The sequence below is a fragment of the Natrix helvetica genome (genome assembly GCF_964273705.1).
Source record: "Natrix helvetica genome assembly, chromosome: 1".
NCBI lineage: Eukaryota > Metazoa > Chordata > Lepidosauria > Squamata > Natricidae > Natrix > Natrix helvetica.
In genome coordinates, this window is record NC_138548.1 from 73,464,654 (window position 1) to 73,484,108 (window position 19,455).

General features: G+C 47.4%; 1 protein-coding gene across 2 annotated transcripts in view; it reads left to right on the plus strand.

Annotated features, from left to right (window-relative positions):
• MIDEAS (mitotic deacetylase associated SANT domain protein) overlaps positions 1–19,455 on the plus strand; it is a 108,462-nt gene that overhangs the window by 55,810 nt on the left and 33,197 nt on the right. For both annotated transcript variants that reach the window (XM_081942878.1, XM_081942877.1), the window contains exon 2: positions 4,275–5,978. In XM_081942878.1, coding sequence (XP_081799004.1) covers positions 4,464–5,978 — 1,515 coding nt within the window. In that variant the 5' untranslated portion in view covers positions 4,275–4,463. The remainder of the gene's footprint in view (positions 1–4,274; positions 5,979–19,455) is intronic.

Below are 19,455 nucleotides of genomic sequence, written 5' to 3' on the forward strand. Positions count from 1 at the left end.
TATATATATATATATATATATATATATATATATATATATATATATATATATATATATATATATATACATACATACATACATACATACATACATACATACATACATACATATATGTGTGTTTGTGTTACAACCCCTGGTATGACCTACACAAACACAAACACATACTTATTTCCCTGGCTCAGCTGATAAAGGAGGAGAAGCCTGTGGCATAGTGGCTAAAACTCTTGCCTAGTATATATATATATCAGGGGTTCCCAACCCCCGGTCTGCAGCCCACTATTGGTCTGTGGCCAGTTCGAAACCAGGCTGTGGGACAAATGGACAAGCCATGCGCATGTGAAGCTCCACTCATGTGAGTGGAGGGCGCTTGCACTGGCATACGAAACTCCACTTGCACTAGCGGAGGGTGCTTGTGCCCATGTGCAAAGCTCCACTTGTCTGAGTAAAGCTTTACGCCTGAGAGGCTTTGCGCACAAGTGCAAGCATCTACCACTCATACAAATGGAGATGTGTGCCCTCGCATGCGTCTGCCACTAACATGCCCCACCCCTGTCCTGGCCCTCGTCACCAAGCTGGAAAGGTTGGGGACCACTGATAAAGGTAAATCCATCAGATGCCTGTTTGAATGCGGAATCTACTATGCAAGCCCAATATTCTGTATAGACAACAGCATATACTTCAATATCATGCATTGTACAAGTATTCCTCGAATTCCTCTACAATTGAGCCCAAAACTTATGTTGCGAAATGAGATGTTGCTAAGTAAATTTTGCTCCATTGTACGATTTCTCTTGCTACAGTTGTTAAGTGAATCACTGCAGTTGTTAAGTTAGTAACACAAGTGTTAAGTGAATCTGGCTTCCTCATATATTTTGCTTGTCAGTAGGTCACAAAAGGGAAATCACATGAACCCGGGACACAGCAACTTTCATAACTTACGAGTCAGTTGCCAAACAGTTGAATTTTGATCACATGACCAGGGGGATGCTGCAACAGTTGTAAGTGTGAAAAATGGTCATAAGTCACTTTTTTCAGTGCCGCTGTAACTTTGAACAGTCACTAAATGAATTATTGTATGTCAAGGACTACCTGTAGTTGCATTTTTTCAGTTGTGTTCTCTAATTTTTCTTCATCTCTAATTCTTCCAGATGTATTAGATTATTTATTTTAGAAACATTGATTTATGTGTTTATCAATGCTGGAGGTAAGCTGAATCAGCATTGCGGTCCAAGATGACCCCAAAGATTATGTTAAAGTAGGCTTTTCAAATTCCTTCTGTTTCTCTTCACACAATTCATCCATTCTTTCTTTTGTTGTGGTTATTTGCCTTTGTAAAGGGAAAGCTTGTAGACAGCCTTAGTTTGTATAGAAGCTGAGAGACAGTTGCATTACAATCAGTTTCCTTGTGTGGTCTTGTGCACCTTGAAAAGAGGCCAGATCCAAGTTGTCTTATCAAGTCATTCTTATGGTTGGTATTATGTTTAATTAGCCTTAATATATGTGTGCAGCATTTAGCTAAGTGTTGGTGATTATCTGGGAGTGGCAACAATTTAGAAGGAAGAAAGAACCCATTGGCACTCTTTACATTATGAAGTTGGGGAAAATTAAATGGACTTCCCGTAATGCCTTCAGCTCAATAGTTGAGTTGAAGATCAACTTATCCAGTGTTTATCTTTCCTGCTTTTTACACATGGGGACCCTCTATGAAGGTGTCTAGACCGGGGCTTCATTGTTAGTTGTATTATTCTTGCTTGGTATTGATAAACTCTACACTTGAAAAGTATTCTACTTCTGAGAAAATGGAAACTGCTTACACTGGAAAGACACTAGAGCAGTGGTTCTCAATTAATACAGTTCCTCATGTTGTGGTGACCCCCAACCATAAAATTGGAGTTTTGGTTCCTAAGACCATTGAAAATATGTGTTTTCCGATGGTCTTAGGTGACCCCTGTGAAAGGGTCGTTCGACCCCCCTAAAGGGATCCCGACCCACAGGTTGAGAACCACTGCACTAGAGAATATGTAGAGCTAGAAACCTCTATTGAAGGGGTGTCAAACCCCGTCATATCGCTGGCCCTGTGGGTATGTTTTTCGTCCTTGCAGAGCATCCGGCCCACTTGCTGTCATTTCACAGGCTTGCTCTATTGTATTGATCATCCTCAGAACAGAAGTTCCAGAAAACAGGATCTGAGCTACTCTCTTTTCACACTGGTTTTCCTAATATATATAATACACAACTTTGTGAATCTGTCTAATGAATACTTAGCCTTCGCAGCTCAAAGTGTATCATCTAAGTCCATGATGGCGAACCTATGGCCTCTGTGGGCACGCAAGCCATCGCCCCAGCTCAGCTCCACTATGCATGTGCACGCACCTCGTACCAGCCAGCTGATTTTTGAGTCTCTGCCGCAAATGCACGAGAGGCGGGGCGCAAGCGGGAGACATGCGCACATGGGGTGGGTCGCGCACACATGGGCAGGGGACCGTGTGTGTGTGTGCAGTTTGTGGTCCCAGGAGGCTGCAGGGAGGCCTGCTAGGCCCAAAACAGGGCGTGGGGGGAGGGGGACCTTGGAGGGGTCATGCGTGCATGTGCAGGGGGGTGGGGCACGTGGGTGTGTGCTGTTGTGTGTGCACATTTTTGGCCCACAAGGATAAAAAAGGTTAGCCACCACTGATCTAAGTTGTCTTTTAGCATTGTGTATCATGCAACAGATTAAATTTTTTTTTGAAGAATCTTAATATTTGGGTGTGTAGAACTAATATTGCTTCCTTATGCTAAGTCTCGCCTGTGGATTTTAAGATGCCTAATTTTGTTGCTTTTCTGTTAAAAAGAGATCTAGTGAAAAATGCTATCTGTTATCTGTGATTTGTCACTGAACTGTGCAATCTTAAGGATTCTAAAGTTGTAGAAATGAATCTGGGAATTGCATGAAGCTTGTGATTTGACTCCCTTGGGTTAGTGCTTTATGTTCAGGTGTGTGTGTGTGTATGTGTATGTATATGTATGTATATGTATGTATGTATGTGTATGTATGTATGTGTATGTATGTATGTGTATGTATATATGTGTGTGTGTGTGTGTGTTGTATTTGTACTGATACAATAAAGGGAGACTAGTATAGATCTATTTCGAGCTAATTAGCTCTCATCAGCTAGCCATACCCTTACTGGGATTTGAACCTGGGCTGTATTATATATTAGGCAGGAGTCTTAGCCACTATGCCACAGGCTCGCCTCCTTATCAGTTGAGCCAGGAAAATATTTAGGCATACCAGGGGTTGTAACACAAAAGACCCGTGTAAGGTCTTTATATATATGTACACACACACACACATATACACAGACATATGCATACACACACACACACACACACACACACACACACACACACACACACACACACATACACAGTCGAATTCTGTCCAAGTGCTCTAAACTTTAAGAAGCCATGATTTAAAACATCTCATGCCTTAGTGTAGTAAACAAATCCATTTTTACCCTCTTTGAAGGCAGTACAGGTGGTCCTCATTTAGCAACTGCCTTGTTACAGTGACTGTTTGCAGTTACAGTGATGAAAAAGTAATGCTTCAACTAGTCCTGGCATATATGGCATCTGCAGGTTTGTAAAGCAAAAGAAATCTGAAGTAAAACCTTAAAGACAGTCACAATTTTACTTAGGGACATCTACAGTTAATGACCACGTGGAGTTGCTAAACCAGGACTACCTGTATTTTGGTCTGCTTTAAATAGAAGGATCCAGAAAATTTAAGGATTTTGGTTAGACAGCTAGTCCTTGACTTATGACCATAATTGCGCCTAAAATTTATGTTGATAAGTGAGACACTTGGTATATGAGTTGTGCCCCATTTTATGATTTTTCTTGCCACAGTTGTTAAGTGAATCACTGCAGTTGTTAAGTTAGTAACATGGTTGTTAAGTGAATCTGGCTTCTCCACTGACTTTGCTTTGTCAGAAAATTGCAATTGCATGATCCCAGGGCGTTGCAACCGTCATAAACATGAGTCAGTTGCCACCAAGCATCTGAATTTTGATTGCATGGGTATCATGGGGATGCTGCAACAGTCATGAGTGTGAAAAAGGTCATAAGTCCCTTTTTCCAGTGCCGTTGTAATTTTGAACAGTCATTAAACGAACTGTTGTAAGTCAAGGACTATGTGTATCTTACTCTTAAAGCAGTTGCCTAAGTTAAGAAAGCTGAATACATCAGATCTCCCTTGCTGTTTTGGCTATTAACCGTGCTTATTTCTGTTTCAGGGAGTGAAACGGTTGGACCTTGGCATCCTTTTAAACTTATAAATTGGGACCCACCACCCCTTCCAACTCCGCATGGATTAGCTGATGCAAGAGGAGAGCCTTCTGCTGGCTTCCTACGTTCTACCTCCCATTCTGCTCTTGCGTTTGCGATGGGTTGGTTGCTGATCTGACTTTAAGAGGCGCCGAATCATGAGTCTTCAGGCTCAGCCAAAGTCTTCAAACAAAAGAACTGGAAAGCGGGTTGCATTTTTTAATGAGCAAGATGCTCTCCTGAAAGAAGCTCACCAGCAGCAGCAGCAGCAGCAGCAGCAGCAGCAGCAGCTAAAAGAAGGACAGTATTACGGCCACGGAGGGAATGTGCCTCCCACCCAGCCCATGGAGCTGACCAAGGCTGGGGTTTTCAGCAGTATTCCCAGCAATGCTGCATTGCTAAATTCAATGTATCAGGACAGAGGGGAGGGACAACTGGCTGCTGTCAAGTGGCAGAGTTCCCTAATGGGAAACCGGCTGCCTGAGCGAAGTGAGGCAAATTGGCAGCCTCAGCCCGGAGGGTGGAACCATGGCATAGTTTATGGTGGCAACCAGAAAGGAGGACATCCTAATGCCAGCATTACAGATTACTATGGCCACCCAGATGCCCTGAAAAGAAACAGGGAGAAAGGAGGAGTGGTATCACAGCTGAACCTGTATGGGGATGCTGTCCAGCAGATGCTATCCCAAAAGGCCCAGTTGCAACAGCAAGCGTTGGCAAGGCAGCAAGCCCAGATGAACTCTTTCCAGCAAATGCAGCAGCAGCAACAGCAGCAGCAGCAGCAGCAGCAACAAAATCAAAGCCTCTCTCTGCAACCTTTTCAGCTGGCTTTTGGACAGCAGGGCCAGAAGCAGGGTCTTCCTGAGTTATTGCATGTTCTTCAACAGGCTCCCACATCTTCCAGCCAGGCTTTTACTGCCCAGCAGAAACAGCAAGCTCTTCCACAGTTGCAGCTGTTTGAAAACTATTATTCCCAACAGCAGCAGCACCATCACCACCACCAACAACAGGCAGGAGTGCAGACTTTTGGCCTTCAGCCATCGGCTTCTGTGCCACAGCCACATCTGGGAGCACCTCCTCAGTCTGTTCAGCATCATATGGTTTCCCATCAGTTCCACCCAGTTTCTGAGAGGAATCAGGAGTTGCTGAAGGCTCTGACAGAGCAGAACCCCCAGGCGGTTCTACCACAGGCACAAATCAATCTCCCAAGGAGATCACGCAGGCTCTCCAAGGAAGGTGTCCCACCAGTACCTTCTGGAGAAGGAACGCTGGTCTCCAAGGCAGTTGAGGACTACCCTGGGAACATCGTGCCAACCCACCCCTGGCCATCACAGCAACACCCGGAAGTCCAGTTCCAACCTCAGTCTGAAATGTTCAGTCACAAAGAAAGTTATTCGCAACTAACTAGGGCAGAACTAGAGCGTGGGGATATGCCATCGGGGAGTCAACCGAGCCAGCCTGACATGGAGATGATGGGCATGTATGAGAATGCCCAAGAAGCAGGAAAGCAGGTAGCTGCCACTGATGGCATTGGTCCGAGAACAAACGACTTTGGTGCAGTTAGAGGAGGAGTCATCCAGAGTACCCGGAGGAGACGGCGTATTTCTCAAGAGGCCAACCTCTTAACCCTGGCTCAGAAAGCTGTCGAGTTGGCTTCTCTTCAGAATATCAGGGTAAGTGATATATCTTGACTTGTTCTGTGACTGTTACTCTTCTTCATTTCCTGAAGTGTTGGAAGTATTTGTTTTCTTCAGAGATGTGTCTTCACAAACTTTTATCTCATTTTCAGAGGTTTGTTTTTTGTTTTCCTCACATACCATATTTCTAGCAATTGATGGAGAAGAGAAATACATGCATGCAATACTCAAATTGACAGGGATAGTTGGTGAATCCCAGTGGTTTTCATGCTTGATATCGTTAAGATGTGTAGACTTTTCAACTCTCAGAATTCTGAGAGGTTGAAGGCCACGCATCTTCAAAGTACCAAGTTTGAAAAACACTGGTCTATCCCTTTCTGCGAATTTGTATTCTGCGGAATACAAATGGACAGTCAACTCAAAAATTGCTGCCTGAGAAAAGCATCTTTGTGTTCTCTTTCTCAAATCAGTTACACCATTTATATATATAAATAGAAGGAAAGCACATTTGAAAAGTAGAAATGAAAATCTACAATCCAGCTAATGGATTTAGACTGAGCACTTATCAGTCAGATGGCAGCAAATGGACTTCAGTGGTCCATAATTTCTGCCGTGCTAAGAATCTTTGCATATTAGTCCACAGACAAATAAGGGACTTGGAGGCCCAGAATCATTAAGTAAGGAAGGGCCACTTAAGCCAAGAAGTCCAGTTGCCTGCTTGTTCCCAACAATAAGTTGGCCAACAATAAAAAGAGAACGTTGGTCCTTACCTGAACATTTGTTTTAAGTAGAATTGAGGGAAGGGTCACTGCTGGGATATCACCAAAGCCTGATTGGTCCAGAGACTGAGGGAAATTTCTTTTATGCTTCGTCATTCCTTGTTGGTTCCCAGTTTCCTCGAAGTCACAGTACGAATCTGCAAAAAAACAAACAGACCACAGACCACACGACCCTCCACCTGACTAGCTGACTAAGTCTTACTCGGGAGGGATGTGACCCCTCCCTCAATTCTACTTAAAACGAACGTTCAGGTAAGGACCAACGTTCTTTTACCAGTAAAAGTGAGGGAGGGGTCACTGCTGGGATGTACTCAAGCTCAGTCCTAGGGAGGGACTAAGACCCAGGGGGAGGGGCGGTTATTACCTGCTGAAGAGCTCTGCCCCCAAAGGATGCGTCAGCAGATGCGAAGGAATGTCGTATAAAGGGAGTCGGGTACGACTAGGCGGCCGCCCGACAAATGTCCTTGAAGGGGCACTAGTGGCCCACTCCGCAGTAGTAGTGGCACTCGGCATGGAGTGGGCCGTGATCCCCGCAGGAGGAGACTGGCCTGATGACTGATAGGCAGTGGAGATTGCTTGGCGTAACCACCTGCCAATAGTGGCAGACGAAAACCTAGCTCTCAGAGAATCGGGCTGAAAAGAAATGAAGAGGGCCTCAGACCTGTGAAAGGTCGCTGTACGCCGGAGATAAATGCGCAGAGCCTGGCGGACATCCAAACGATGCCAAAGGTGTTCTCTCTCGTGGGAAGGAGCAGGACAGAAGTTGGGAAGGATGACCTCTTGGGCCCGATGGAAAGGGGAATTGACCTTTGGGAGGAAAGTAGAGTCCAGGCACAGGACCACTCTATTGTGGTGAAACTGACATAGATTGTCTTTGGACGAGAGGGCCCCCAACTCAGAAATGCGACGAGCAGAAGTCACCACAACTTGGAAAGCTACCTTGAGAGATAAGAAACGGAGGTGGATCGTCAGTAACGGTTCAAAGGGATCCCCAGTTAGAGCCCGCAAAACCAGGGGCAGGTCCCGCGTGGGGAACCTATGGATCGGAGGGGGCCTAAGGTTGGCTGCACCCTTTAGAACTTCTTTATCAAAGGAAGATGGGAAAGGGGGGGAAGTTCATCTCTGGCGAGGACCAGTGACAGAGCAGCCACCTGACGTCTCAGGGTATTATGGGAGAGACCCCCATCTAGACCTTTCTGCAAGAAGTCTAGGACCTGCGCAACCGAAGCCTCAGTCGGGCAGATACCCAGAGGGAACACCATTTGGTGAACGTTGACCATGTCGAATTGTAGATTCGCGTGGTGGACAGTCACCTGGAGGCCTCAATGGTTGCTATGATTCGGGAGGAAAGGTTAGTGTTCCTCAAGAGGCACCGCTCAAGTGCCAGGCGGTCAAGTGGAGCTACTGGGAGTCCGGGTGGATCAGGAACCCCTGGCACAGGGCAACTTCCTCTTGAGGAATCCTCCAAGGAGGTGAGACGGAGAGCTGGAATAGGTCCGCAAACTAAGGCCGTCTGGGCCAATCTGATGCAACGAGGATGATGGTTGCCCTCTCTACCACTACCTTCCTCAGGGTCTCCGGGATGAGAGGGAAGGAGGAAAGGCATATAGCAGGCCGGCCGGCCATCTGCTCCTGAGAGCGTCTGTCCCTTCCGCATTCCGAGCGGAAAACGTGTGAAGAATCTCGGCAGTTGGGTGTTCATCGATGTTGTGAACAAGTCCATCAGTGGTGTGCCGAACTGCCGAGAGATCTTGAGAAAGTTTGCACTGGAGTTGCCACTCGCCATGGTCGATGGTCTTGCGGCTCATCCAGTCAGCCTGATGATTGGCAATGCCCGAGATGTGCTCTGACACAACCGACTTCAAGTGTCTCTCCGCCCAGGAACTGAGTCTCAATGCCTCCTGCCACAGGCTCCTGGAGTGCGTGCCTCCCTGACAGTTCACGTGAGCTTTCATTGCCACACTGACCGTTAAAAGGAAACACCATTCCTACAAGGGGAATTCCAATTGCGACGGTCGTAGGGAGGGGCGGGCGCGAGGACACTAGAAGAACATACAGTCGGTTGGGAGACCGGGGCCGCTGGATACGCTCGGTCGCTTGTACCAACCCCCGCAGGCTAGGTGGACAGGATCGGCAGAGCCTGGGCCTTAGGCTGATGTTATGTAATGCGAGGTCCGTGATTAATAAGGCCCCCCTCATCAGTGACTTGATCACAGAGGGGGAGCCGGACCTCGCAGGAATAACGGAAACCTGGCTGAGCCCGGAGGGGGGGTTGCCCCTCAGGGAAATGTGCCCTCCAGGTTACCGTGTATTCCACCAGCCACGGGCCCAAGGTAGGGGTGGTGGGGTAGCGATAATCATCCGGGAAGATTTGGCACCGAGAGAATTCACTGTGTTGCAGATATCTGGTTGTGAGTCTCTGGGCGTGAAATGGGGCCCAGGGAGTCAGCTGGGCCTGTTGATAGTATACCTGGCTCCCCGCCATACATCAACAGCCCTGCCCGGGCTCCTCGAGCGGATCGCGGAGATGGCGGTTGAAACCCCCAAGCTATTAGTGATGGGGGATTTCAACCTGCCATCGACGGGAGAGGCATCCGGGGCAGCCTGGGAATTCATGGCTTCCATGACAGCCATGGATCTGACTCAAGTAGTTCAGGACCCCACGCACGAGGGAGGCCACATACTGGATCTTGTGTTTGTCTCCGACCAGTGGACGAGTGATCTGGGAAGAGGGAATTTAGTCATCACGCCCCTGTCATGGTCAGATCACTCACTTCTCCAGCTGGACTTCCCTGGCGCTGCTCCCCACCGCGGGGAGGCGGAACCAGACTATCCCAGATGGTTCCGCCCCAGGCGTCTGATGGAACCAGATAGGTTCCAGGCGGAGCTTGGGCCACCTCCTGCAGACCTGCCCCGCCCCCGGGCAGAGGACCTGGTAGCCGCGTGGAATAATGCGGCCGCCGGTGCCTTGGACCGGGTGGCGCCTTTGCGGCCTCTCCGACGGCCACGATCGACCCGGGCCCCCTGGTTTAACGGGGAGCTAAGGGCGATGAAACGCCTTAGGAGACGCCTAGAGAGCAAGTGGAGGTCCTCCCGCTCCGAATCCGACCGAGCACAGGTAAGAGCCTACGTAAGGACTTACCTTGTGGCAATAAGAGTGGCCAAACGTCAGTATTGTGCCACCCTTATAGCGTCCGCAGAGAACCGCCCTGCCGCCCTGTTTCGGGTGACCCGCTCCCTTTTGTCACAGGGGCAGCGGGACCCCCCATTGCTGGGCCGGGCAGAGGAATTTGGAGAGTTCCTGCAGGATAAAATCGATCAGATCCGAAGGGGATGGACCCACCTCAGTGCTCCAGTGGGGACGTCCGAGGCTAGTCTTGAGAGACCATGCTGGGAGGAGTTTGACCCTGTTGTCACCGAAGATTTGGACAGGTTGCGCGGGCGACTGCGAGCCACCACATGTTTATTGGACCCATGTCCCTCCTGGTTGGTACTGGCCTCCTGGGAGGGCTCACGAGGCTGGCTACTGGGGCTGGTGAACGCTTCACTGGGTGAGGGCCTTTTACCAACCGCCTTGAAAGAGGCGGTGGTGAGGCCCGTGCTCAAGAAGCTTCTCTGGACCCAACGGAGCTAGCAAATTACCGTCCTGTCTCCAACCTTCCTTTCTTAGCGAAGGTTGTTGAGAGTGTGGTGGCTCAGCAGTTTCCGCGCCACCTGGAGGAAGCTGATTATCTAGACCCGCGCCAGTCCGGCTTCCGACCCGGTCACAGCACGGAGACAGCCTTGGTCGCGTTGGTGGATGATCTCTGGAGGGCAAAGGATGGGGGTTGTTCCTCCATCCTTGTCCTATTAGACCTCTCGGCGGCCTTCGATACCATCGACCATGGTATCCTATTGCGCCGTCTGGAGGGGTTGGGGGTCGGGGGCACCGTATTACGGTGGTTCCGCTCCTACCTCTCTGGCCGGATGCAATGTGTGTTGGCAGGAGAGGAGAGGTCGACCGCGAGGCCCCTTATCTGTGGGGTCCCACAGGGGTCGATCCTCTCGCCTCTCCTGTTCAACATATATATGAAGCCGCTGGGCGAGATCATCCGTGGTTTTGGGGTGAGATACCATCTGTACGCTGATGACACTCAGCTGTACATTTCCACCCCAAACCACCCCAATGAGGCTGTTGAAGTGATGTCCCGGTGTCTGGAAGCCGTACGGGTCTGGATGGATGACAACAGGCTCAGGCTCAACCCCTCCAAGACAGAGTGGCTGTGGCTTCCGGCTTCCCGGTTCAACCAGCATATGCCATCGCTGGCCATCGGGGACGACCAATTAGCCCCGGTGGAAGGGGTGCGCAATTTGGGCGTCCTCCTTGATGCCCGGCTGTCTATGGAAGATCACGTGGCAGCCGTGGCAAGGGGGGCGTTCCACCAGGTTCGCCTGGTGCGCCAATTGCGGCCCCTTTTGGACCGGGAGGCCTTGCGCACAGTCACTCACGCGCTGGTGACGTCTCTCCTGGACTACTGTAACGCTCTCTACATGGGGCTCCCCTTGAGGTGCACCCGGAGACTGCAGTTGGTCCAGAATGCAGCCGCGCGGGTAATTATGGGGAGATCGAGGTTCTCCCATATAACACCCATCCTGCGCGAGCTGCACTGGCTTCCTGTGGCCTACCGGGTGCGCTTCAAGGTGCTGGTTACCACCTTCAAAGCGCTCCATGGCACAGGGCCTAGTTACCTGCGGGATCGCGTCCTGCCCCATACATCCCTGCGACCCGTCCGCTCACACAGAGAGGGACTACTCCGGGTGCCGTCCTCCAGAGAGTGCCAGAGGGCGGCGCCCAGGAGTAGGCCCTTCTCTGTAGTGGGCCCCACCCTTTGGAATGACCTCCCCCCAGACATCAGGGCAACAACCGACCTTCGCTCCTTCCGTATGAAGCTGAAAACCTACCTGTTTCGACTAGCTGACCTGGCATAATACTACAACCTCTCCAGCCCAGGGCATTTTTAATTGGTAATTTTAGTTTTAAGGGTTAATTTCACTGGGGTTTTAACTTTTTTAGGTATTGTAACTTATTTATTTATTTTTACCTCCTCTGTTCGCTATATAATACTTTTGTACGTTGCCCCGAGTCCCTGTGGGGAGAGGGGGCGACTAATAAGTTCAAGTAATAAATAAATAAAAAATAATAAATAAATAAAAAATAAATAAATAAATAAATAAATAAATAAATAAATTAATAAATTAATAAATTAATAAATTAATAAATTAATAAATAATAAATAAATAAAATGAGCATGTGGCGGCCCGCTATCAAGTCTTTGAAGTGCTGGAGGGCCAGGCAGGCTGCCTTCAGTTCTAACCAATTTATATTGTGGTGCAGAAGTTGTCCATCGACCCTGCACCACTCGGGAGTCCATCAGAGCCCCCCAGCCAAAGAAGCTTGCGTCTGTCATGATTGTCACTCTGTTCGGTTCCCAGAACTCGGATCCGCGTCGCAAAGCCAGAGACAGCGACCATCTCAAGGACAGACGGACCTCTGGGTTGAGATGAATTGTCATTAAGGAGTTGCTCATTCGCTTGCATTGGTACGGAATGAGAGTCCACTGGAGCGGCCTGGAATGAAGACGGGAACGATCCCTATACAGGATACCATCTTGCCTAGAAGGCGTGCTAAGGTCAGGATGGAAACGGACCGACTCCCGTGTACTTGACACACTAGGGACTGAAAGCTAGAGAGGCGCTCTGGACAGAGCCAAACAAGACCCGTCAGGGAATCTATCACCGCCCCCAGATGAAGGATTCTGGTTGTGGGAGATAGATGACTTTTGGGGAAGTTAATGGAAAATCCCAGGGATTGTAGAGTCTGAATGGTAAATTGCAGGTCGAGGATCGCCTGTGAGCATGTCTGGGCCTGAAGGAGCACGTCATCCAGGTAGCATTGGAGTCTCACCGGGTTGGAGTGTAGGTGAGCCGCCAACGCCGCCAGGACCTCCGTGAAGGTGTGAGGGGCCGAGGTGAGGCCGAAGGGAAGGGTGCGTTATTGATAATGTAGCCCTTTGTGAGAGAATCTCCGGTACCTGCGATGGAAGGGCAGGATTGAGATGTGGAGATAGGCCTCTGTTAAGTCCACTGATGTTAGGTAATCTCCTTGCCTGATCCCTTGGAGAATGGACCTGAGAGACGACATTTTGAACTGCCTGTTGACCAGGTGACGGTTGAATCGCTTGAGGTCCAGGATCGCCCTCCATCCCCCCGAGGCCTTCGGAAACCCAAACAGGTTGGAGTAATGATCCAACCTGCGCTTGGCCTCCGGAACCTCCTCCACCACCCGAATGTCCAGCACATGTTGAATGGCTAGGGACATGAGGCGGCAGTGGACCAGGTCCCAAGACGGGGAAAAGGTCCTGAAGAACGTTGGGGGCAGGGAGAGAAACTCTAGGCATAGGCTGAACCTGATGGTCGACCTAACCCAGGTGTCCAATGTTATCTGATCCCATCTGTCCGCGAAGTGTTCCAGGCAGCCGCCTATGGGAAGACTCGGGTTAGAGTCATTTCCCTTTGCAGAAGGGGCATGCCCCCCCCCTGAAAGGGCCGCCTGGACTGGGCCTGGAACCTATTCCTGTCCTGGTAATAAGGTCGCTGGGTTTGTCTATCAGATCTGTAGGGGGAGAACCTACGTTGATGGAAATCAGACTCAGGAGCTTTATAAGAAGCCTTATGGTAGTGGGAAGAGCGAGAGTCTTCTTTGATTTGGTAGGCAGGACCTTTTTCTTGTCTTTATTCTCTATGAGAATTGGGTTCAGACACTCGCCAAAAAGGTTAGTGCCAGTATATGAGGTCGCTGCCATGTTCTATTTGGACCTATTGTCCATTTGCCAACTGCGGAGCCAGAGGAGCCATCTGGAAGTCAACGAGGTAGCTAACGCTCGGGATGCATATTTGATGGAATTCAGTCCGCTGAGAACTGCGTGGCAGCTATGATCTTCGTGAGATCTTGTATCAGACGCTCATCCTGAGACGAGATGCAGTCCTGCAGTTGACATAGCTATATGACAGTGGTGCGGTTTAAATGGGAGGCCACTGTGGCAGATCTAATTGCCCAAGCCGAAGCAGTGAAATTCTTATGCAAGGTAAGTTCCGCACGTTTGTCCTCTGGTTTTAACTTGTCAGCTACGTCACCTGACATTACTGTGGGGGCCATGGCTAAGGCAGCCACTGGGGTGTCTACAGTTGGCAACTGCAGGGCCTGGGAGAAGGCCTGCTCCATGTTGTAGAAGTGGCGGTCATTACTCCCAGTGTTGGGAAGAGTAGAGGGACGCGCCCATTGGTTTTTGACTACCTCCAAGAATAGAGGAGGGGCTGGGACCTCCTCCTTGTTGGTGGCAGTGAGAGAAAACATGGCCAGGTTGGGATCTCTTGGTTGGGGAACGACAGGGTCCCTGTGCCTATTTTAGTGGTCCTTCTTGCCTTATGTAATAAGGTTTTAAACATAGAAGGAGAGAAGAGACCAGGAATGCCTTGAGGGTCATGGGGAACGGTGTCCTCTTCCTCTGAAAATCCCATATCTTGATGGGCCTCCTCCCCCAAGATAGACCCTTCACTCACTACAGAAGGAGAAAGGGGCCTAGGATTCTCCCGCCTGCGGGTAGAAGAGGGATGTCTAACATCAGAACAAGGCCTGACCTCAGTTTGAGAAGAGGTGGCTCTTTGAGCTAGGCCAGTGGCAATGCCTTTAGTGATGGCAGAAGATATAAGGCATTTAATACTCTTGGGAAGGAGTTCCAAATCATCAAGATCATCCTCTGAGGGCCTTGGAAGGGGGTGTCTGGGGACCAAGGATGGCAGCTGGAAGGAAGTCACGAGACAAACCCTCTAATGGATCCCTTTGGTCTTCCTCAATCACCCTCGGAGATGCAGGTGGGGAAGGGGAAATCTCCTGTCCGATTTGCCTACATAGCGTAGGAGGAGAGATAGAAGGGGAGAATGGACTGAAACCCCTGGAGGGGAGGCCGATTGATGGGAGCCTGGTCTAATTGGTGACATGGATCTGGCAGGAGAGGAGGGCCTCGCTGCCTGAGCCTGCTTCTCTGCCCTTGCTACTCTCTTTTTGAGGGCACGTTGGTGCCTGAGTTCATCCCAGACTGTCGCTCAGGAAGGGCTCTGGGTGGCAGGTTTAGAGGCCGCCGCCCGTGTCCTGGGCCTATCTAAATCCCCTGCTCAGGCGTGATCCAGGGGCTCCCTTGGGGCTAGGGCTCTGTCGGGCCTGGGATCACCCATATCACTCACATGGCCTTGTTGATGAGAAGGTTATGGCCGACTAAGATGCCTGGCGGAATTGTGGCCTCGCGGGAGCTGCAGGGGCTGCAAGATGATCGATGCTGCCTGCCGGCCTCGATTTATGGCTACGATGCAGGCCCGGGCCTCAAAATGGCTGCCTCCACGTGCGTGCCTTAAAATGGTCACCGGAGGTCTCGAGCATCTTGCTGAAGCTTCGTTTAATGGCGCCACGATTTGCCTAGCCTCCCTGGTGTGCCTTGCAACAGCTTGGCTCCTTTCTTCAAGCAACGGCTTAGCTGAGAAGCCGCGGCTTGCCTTTGAAGCTGCGGCGCCGAGGGAAGCTTGCGCGCCAATTTCCAAGCCGTTAGAGCTGTTGTGGCTTATTTCTTCAGGCGTGGCTTGCCGAATGGAAGGGCGGCCGCGCCACGCTGGATCACTCTTTGCAGCCCTCCCGCGGAGCTTCAAGGACAGAGCCTGTCATCCCCACTGTCCCAGGGACCGGACAGTGCTCCCAAGCCCTGGGCAGGATAGAGAAATCCAGACAGATCTTCTCTAGCATGCAGGCAAGCCGGAAACCCGGTCTCGTAGGGCAGCAGCTCAATTTGTAATTTAGTTGAATTTAATAAGTCAATTAGCCAAATTAATCCAGAACTGAGAAATCTTGAATAAATATCTCCTCAAGGGAACCAAAACCCGTGTTTGGACCAAAGACTGAGGGGAAATTGGAACCAACAGGGAATGACGAAGCATAAAAGAAATTTCCCTCAGTCTCTGGACCAATCAGGCTTTGGTGATATCCCATCAGTCACCCCTCCCTCATTTCTACTGGTAAACAAGACATTTCTACAGATCATTGGTTCCACCACTGAACTTTTTTATCGTAAGGACTTTTCTTAATACTCAGATAGAATCTACTTTCCTATAACTAAGGGCTCTTTCTCTGTCCTCCAAATTCCTTTTGAATAACTCCTGCAAAATATGAAAAATATCTACCTCACATCCTGGATGTAAATTGTTTCATCTTCTACCCTCAAAATAATGCTATAGGGCACTGCACACCAGAACCACAAGACACAAGGACAGTTTTTCCCTGAATGCCATCACTCTACTAAACAATTAATTTCCACAACGCTGTCAAATTATTTTGACTAAGCCTGTATTACTATTCTTCTCATCCTTCCCAGTACCTATCTCTTCCCACTTATGACAATAACTATGTTGTTTGTATCTTTATAATTTATATTGCATTATTTGTTTCCTAGTATGATTTGATTGCTTATTAGTAACCTATGACTATCACTAAATGTTGTATTTTATGATTCTTGATGAATGTATTCTATTCTATTTTTCTTTATGTAGATTAAGAGCATATGCACCAAAGACAGATTCCTTGTGTGTCCAATTACACTTGGCCAATAGAGAATTCTGTTCTGTTCTAAAAATCCAAAATCCTGCAATTCCCTTCAAATTACAGATTGATGTGATGGTTGCACAAATCACATGTTCTAGTGCCTAAATAGCATTTAAGAACAAGTTAAAGTCTTTCTTCTCACCCTCTCTAAACCTGCATTGATACTGCTGAAGCCTAGCATCACTTTTGCCTCTGTATCTTTTGAACCTTAGCTCTTTTTTTTTAATATAGACCAATACCTACCTACAATAGCACCTACAAAAGTACAATACCTATCTACACAGCCACCTACAATAGTGCCATATCTGCAAATAACTTTATTTCCAGATATGGCCTTGTTGTAGATGGCTTTGTTATTGCATTTTCTCTTTGTCATGAGGCAAAATATTTGTGTTTTTCATCTAAAAATGGAAAAATATTTGATTTAACCAGTGCACCGAATTAACCAGTGCACAGCGTATTTAAAAAAAAAGAATACCACATTTTTCGGAGTATAGGATGCACCTTTTTCCCTCAAAAAAGAGAGTGAAAATCTGGGTGCGTCTTATACACTGAATACAGCATGTTTGGCCTCCTGAAACCCCACTCCCTTTGCAAAAATGGCAGTGCATACCCTTTAGGAGGCTTCCAGAGTGCTCCTGGGGGCTGGCGAGGGCAAAAATGAGTGACACTGGGCCATTTTTGCTCATTTTTGCCCTAGCCCCCAGGAGCACTCTATAAGCCTCCTACAGGCTATGCATACCCTTTTTCTGACAAAAAACGATCCCGTTTTTGCTTGTTTTTGCCTCCCCCCAGCCTCCAGGAGCACTCTACATGTCTCCTAAAGGTTATGCATGCTCTTTTTTTGACAAAAAACAGGCCCATTTTCACGCAAAATGTGCCCTTTTTGGGAGGTCTGCAGAGTGCAAAACCTTTTTTTTCTTAATTTGCCTCTTCAAAATCTTGGCACGTCTTATACTCCAAAACATGGTAACTATTAACTTTTTCTATTTCTTTAATATCTAGAAAGCAAAGAAAGAGGGTAGAAAAAAAATCTCAGGAAGTGCGTATGAACTTGTATATTAATTAAAGAAATGTTTTTTGATGGATGGATAGATTGATTGATGAGAGTAGAGTAGAATAGAATAGAATAGAATAGAATAGGGATGAATAAGGAGAGGAGAGGATAGGATAGGATGCCCCTGTGTATAAATATTAGCATGTAAATAAGTTTTCTTAGCAGTAGGAATAATGAGAATTTAGGCGGTTGCATGTTCTCCAAATTTCTAACTAGTCCTCCAGTGATGACTTCCATTAATAAAATGTAGAAGTAAATTGCCATTATATAATCAACAATGTCCCAACTTTGTGGGTCTTAAAATTTTATGATAATAAAAACACATGACACCTATTTATATTTTCCCCTTTGAGAGCCAGTTTGGCACAGTGGTTAAGTACCAGGCTAGAAACGAGACAGTAAATTCTACTTCTACCTTAGGCACAAAGCCACTGTTTCTCCGTCCCAGGAACTGGGCAGTGGCAAACTATTTCTGAAAAATCTTGCCAAGAGAACTGCAGGGACCAGTCCAGCTTCCTCGAAGCCTCCCCTCCCCTAAAAAAAATCTCATACTTTGAAATCTTGGGTTCTCTGTTTAGTTGTAGCCAGAGTACTAATTGCATTCCCTATTCCATTTATTTTTGGGTATTTTAAACAAACTGTTTGATGAAAGATTGAAACTTTACACAATCTTTTGCCATATTGAGGTAGTCACAAAACATCTTTTTAAAAACAATTATTTTCTTTCTAACCTTTTCTTCGTTTTTGTTTTTTTAGTGTCTATCTTGCTCCCATTTTTTAAAATTAAAATTAAAATTGGGGAACAAGTCCCAAACAGTTTGGAGAAAAATTTTAGTTGGATTTCTCAGGAATACGAGCTAACTTTTTTTTTCATTTTAGTTGAAATTAGAAAGGCTTCTAAATCTCCATTTTTGTGCACTCATTTTTTAAAGTTTAAATAGTTTTGCTAAGGATAGCGAACTGCCAAAACAGAGTACCACATGCCAATATTCCATTGATTTCAGAAGTACGCAGTTTCCCTGAAAATAAGACCTCCCCTAATAATAAACTCAAGGGGGCTTTTAAGCGCATGCACTAAAATAAGCCCTCCCCTGAAAATAAGCCCTCCCCGAAAGTATTGCAGAACAGCCGCAGCCATGAGGTGACCACACTCACCACCACCTGCACCTCACAAATAATAAATCTCCCCGAAAATAAGGCCAAGTGCTTATTTCGGGGTTCAAAAGAAAATACGATCCTGTCTCATTTTCGGGGAAACATGGGTAAGGCCCCTTTTCTTTAACAATACACTAGTAACTTGAATGGTTTCAATACTTTGGTTTAAAGAGCAGGTCTTTGGAATCATGATAATTGAATTTCTCTTCCCTACTGCTCAAAGATTTGTTAGCATTTTCTTTAATAGAACACAAACTTTCAGATAGCTGCCATATTTATGGTTATGTTTCATCTTGTCTCTAGCATGATCTCCAAGCACATAGGATGATATATGCCTAATAAAAAAAGAAAAAAAAACACGCAACTCAGGCTGTGCATAATATATAACTTATCTGTGATGCTGTTTTGGGGGTTGATTGCTTATACTATACTTGTCATTCCCCAAAAATCTTGGCTGTGCTAGTAGGAAATTGTGAGAGTCTTATTTCAGAAATGCTGCAATACAACAAATTGGGAAAGATGTCATAGACAAGTGTAGAAGATTTCATGGGATGTTTGGATGCAATAAGAGGAATACCTAGATATTCCAATGTGTGTAACACAAGTGCATTACATAATAGTATATCCTATTCTTTGGTCTGCATTGCATTGCATTGCATATAAATAATTCCAATATAGTGTTCCAAACCTTGCTACATGTTCACCCACTTACGCATAAAATGCTATGATTTTTGTTTCCATGGTGAAATTATTTCTTTCCTAGAAGAGTAATTTCAGAGTAGTAGCGCTCTCCTGCATACCAGCATTGGCCAGATTCACTCAACAAATGTTGTTGGAAGT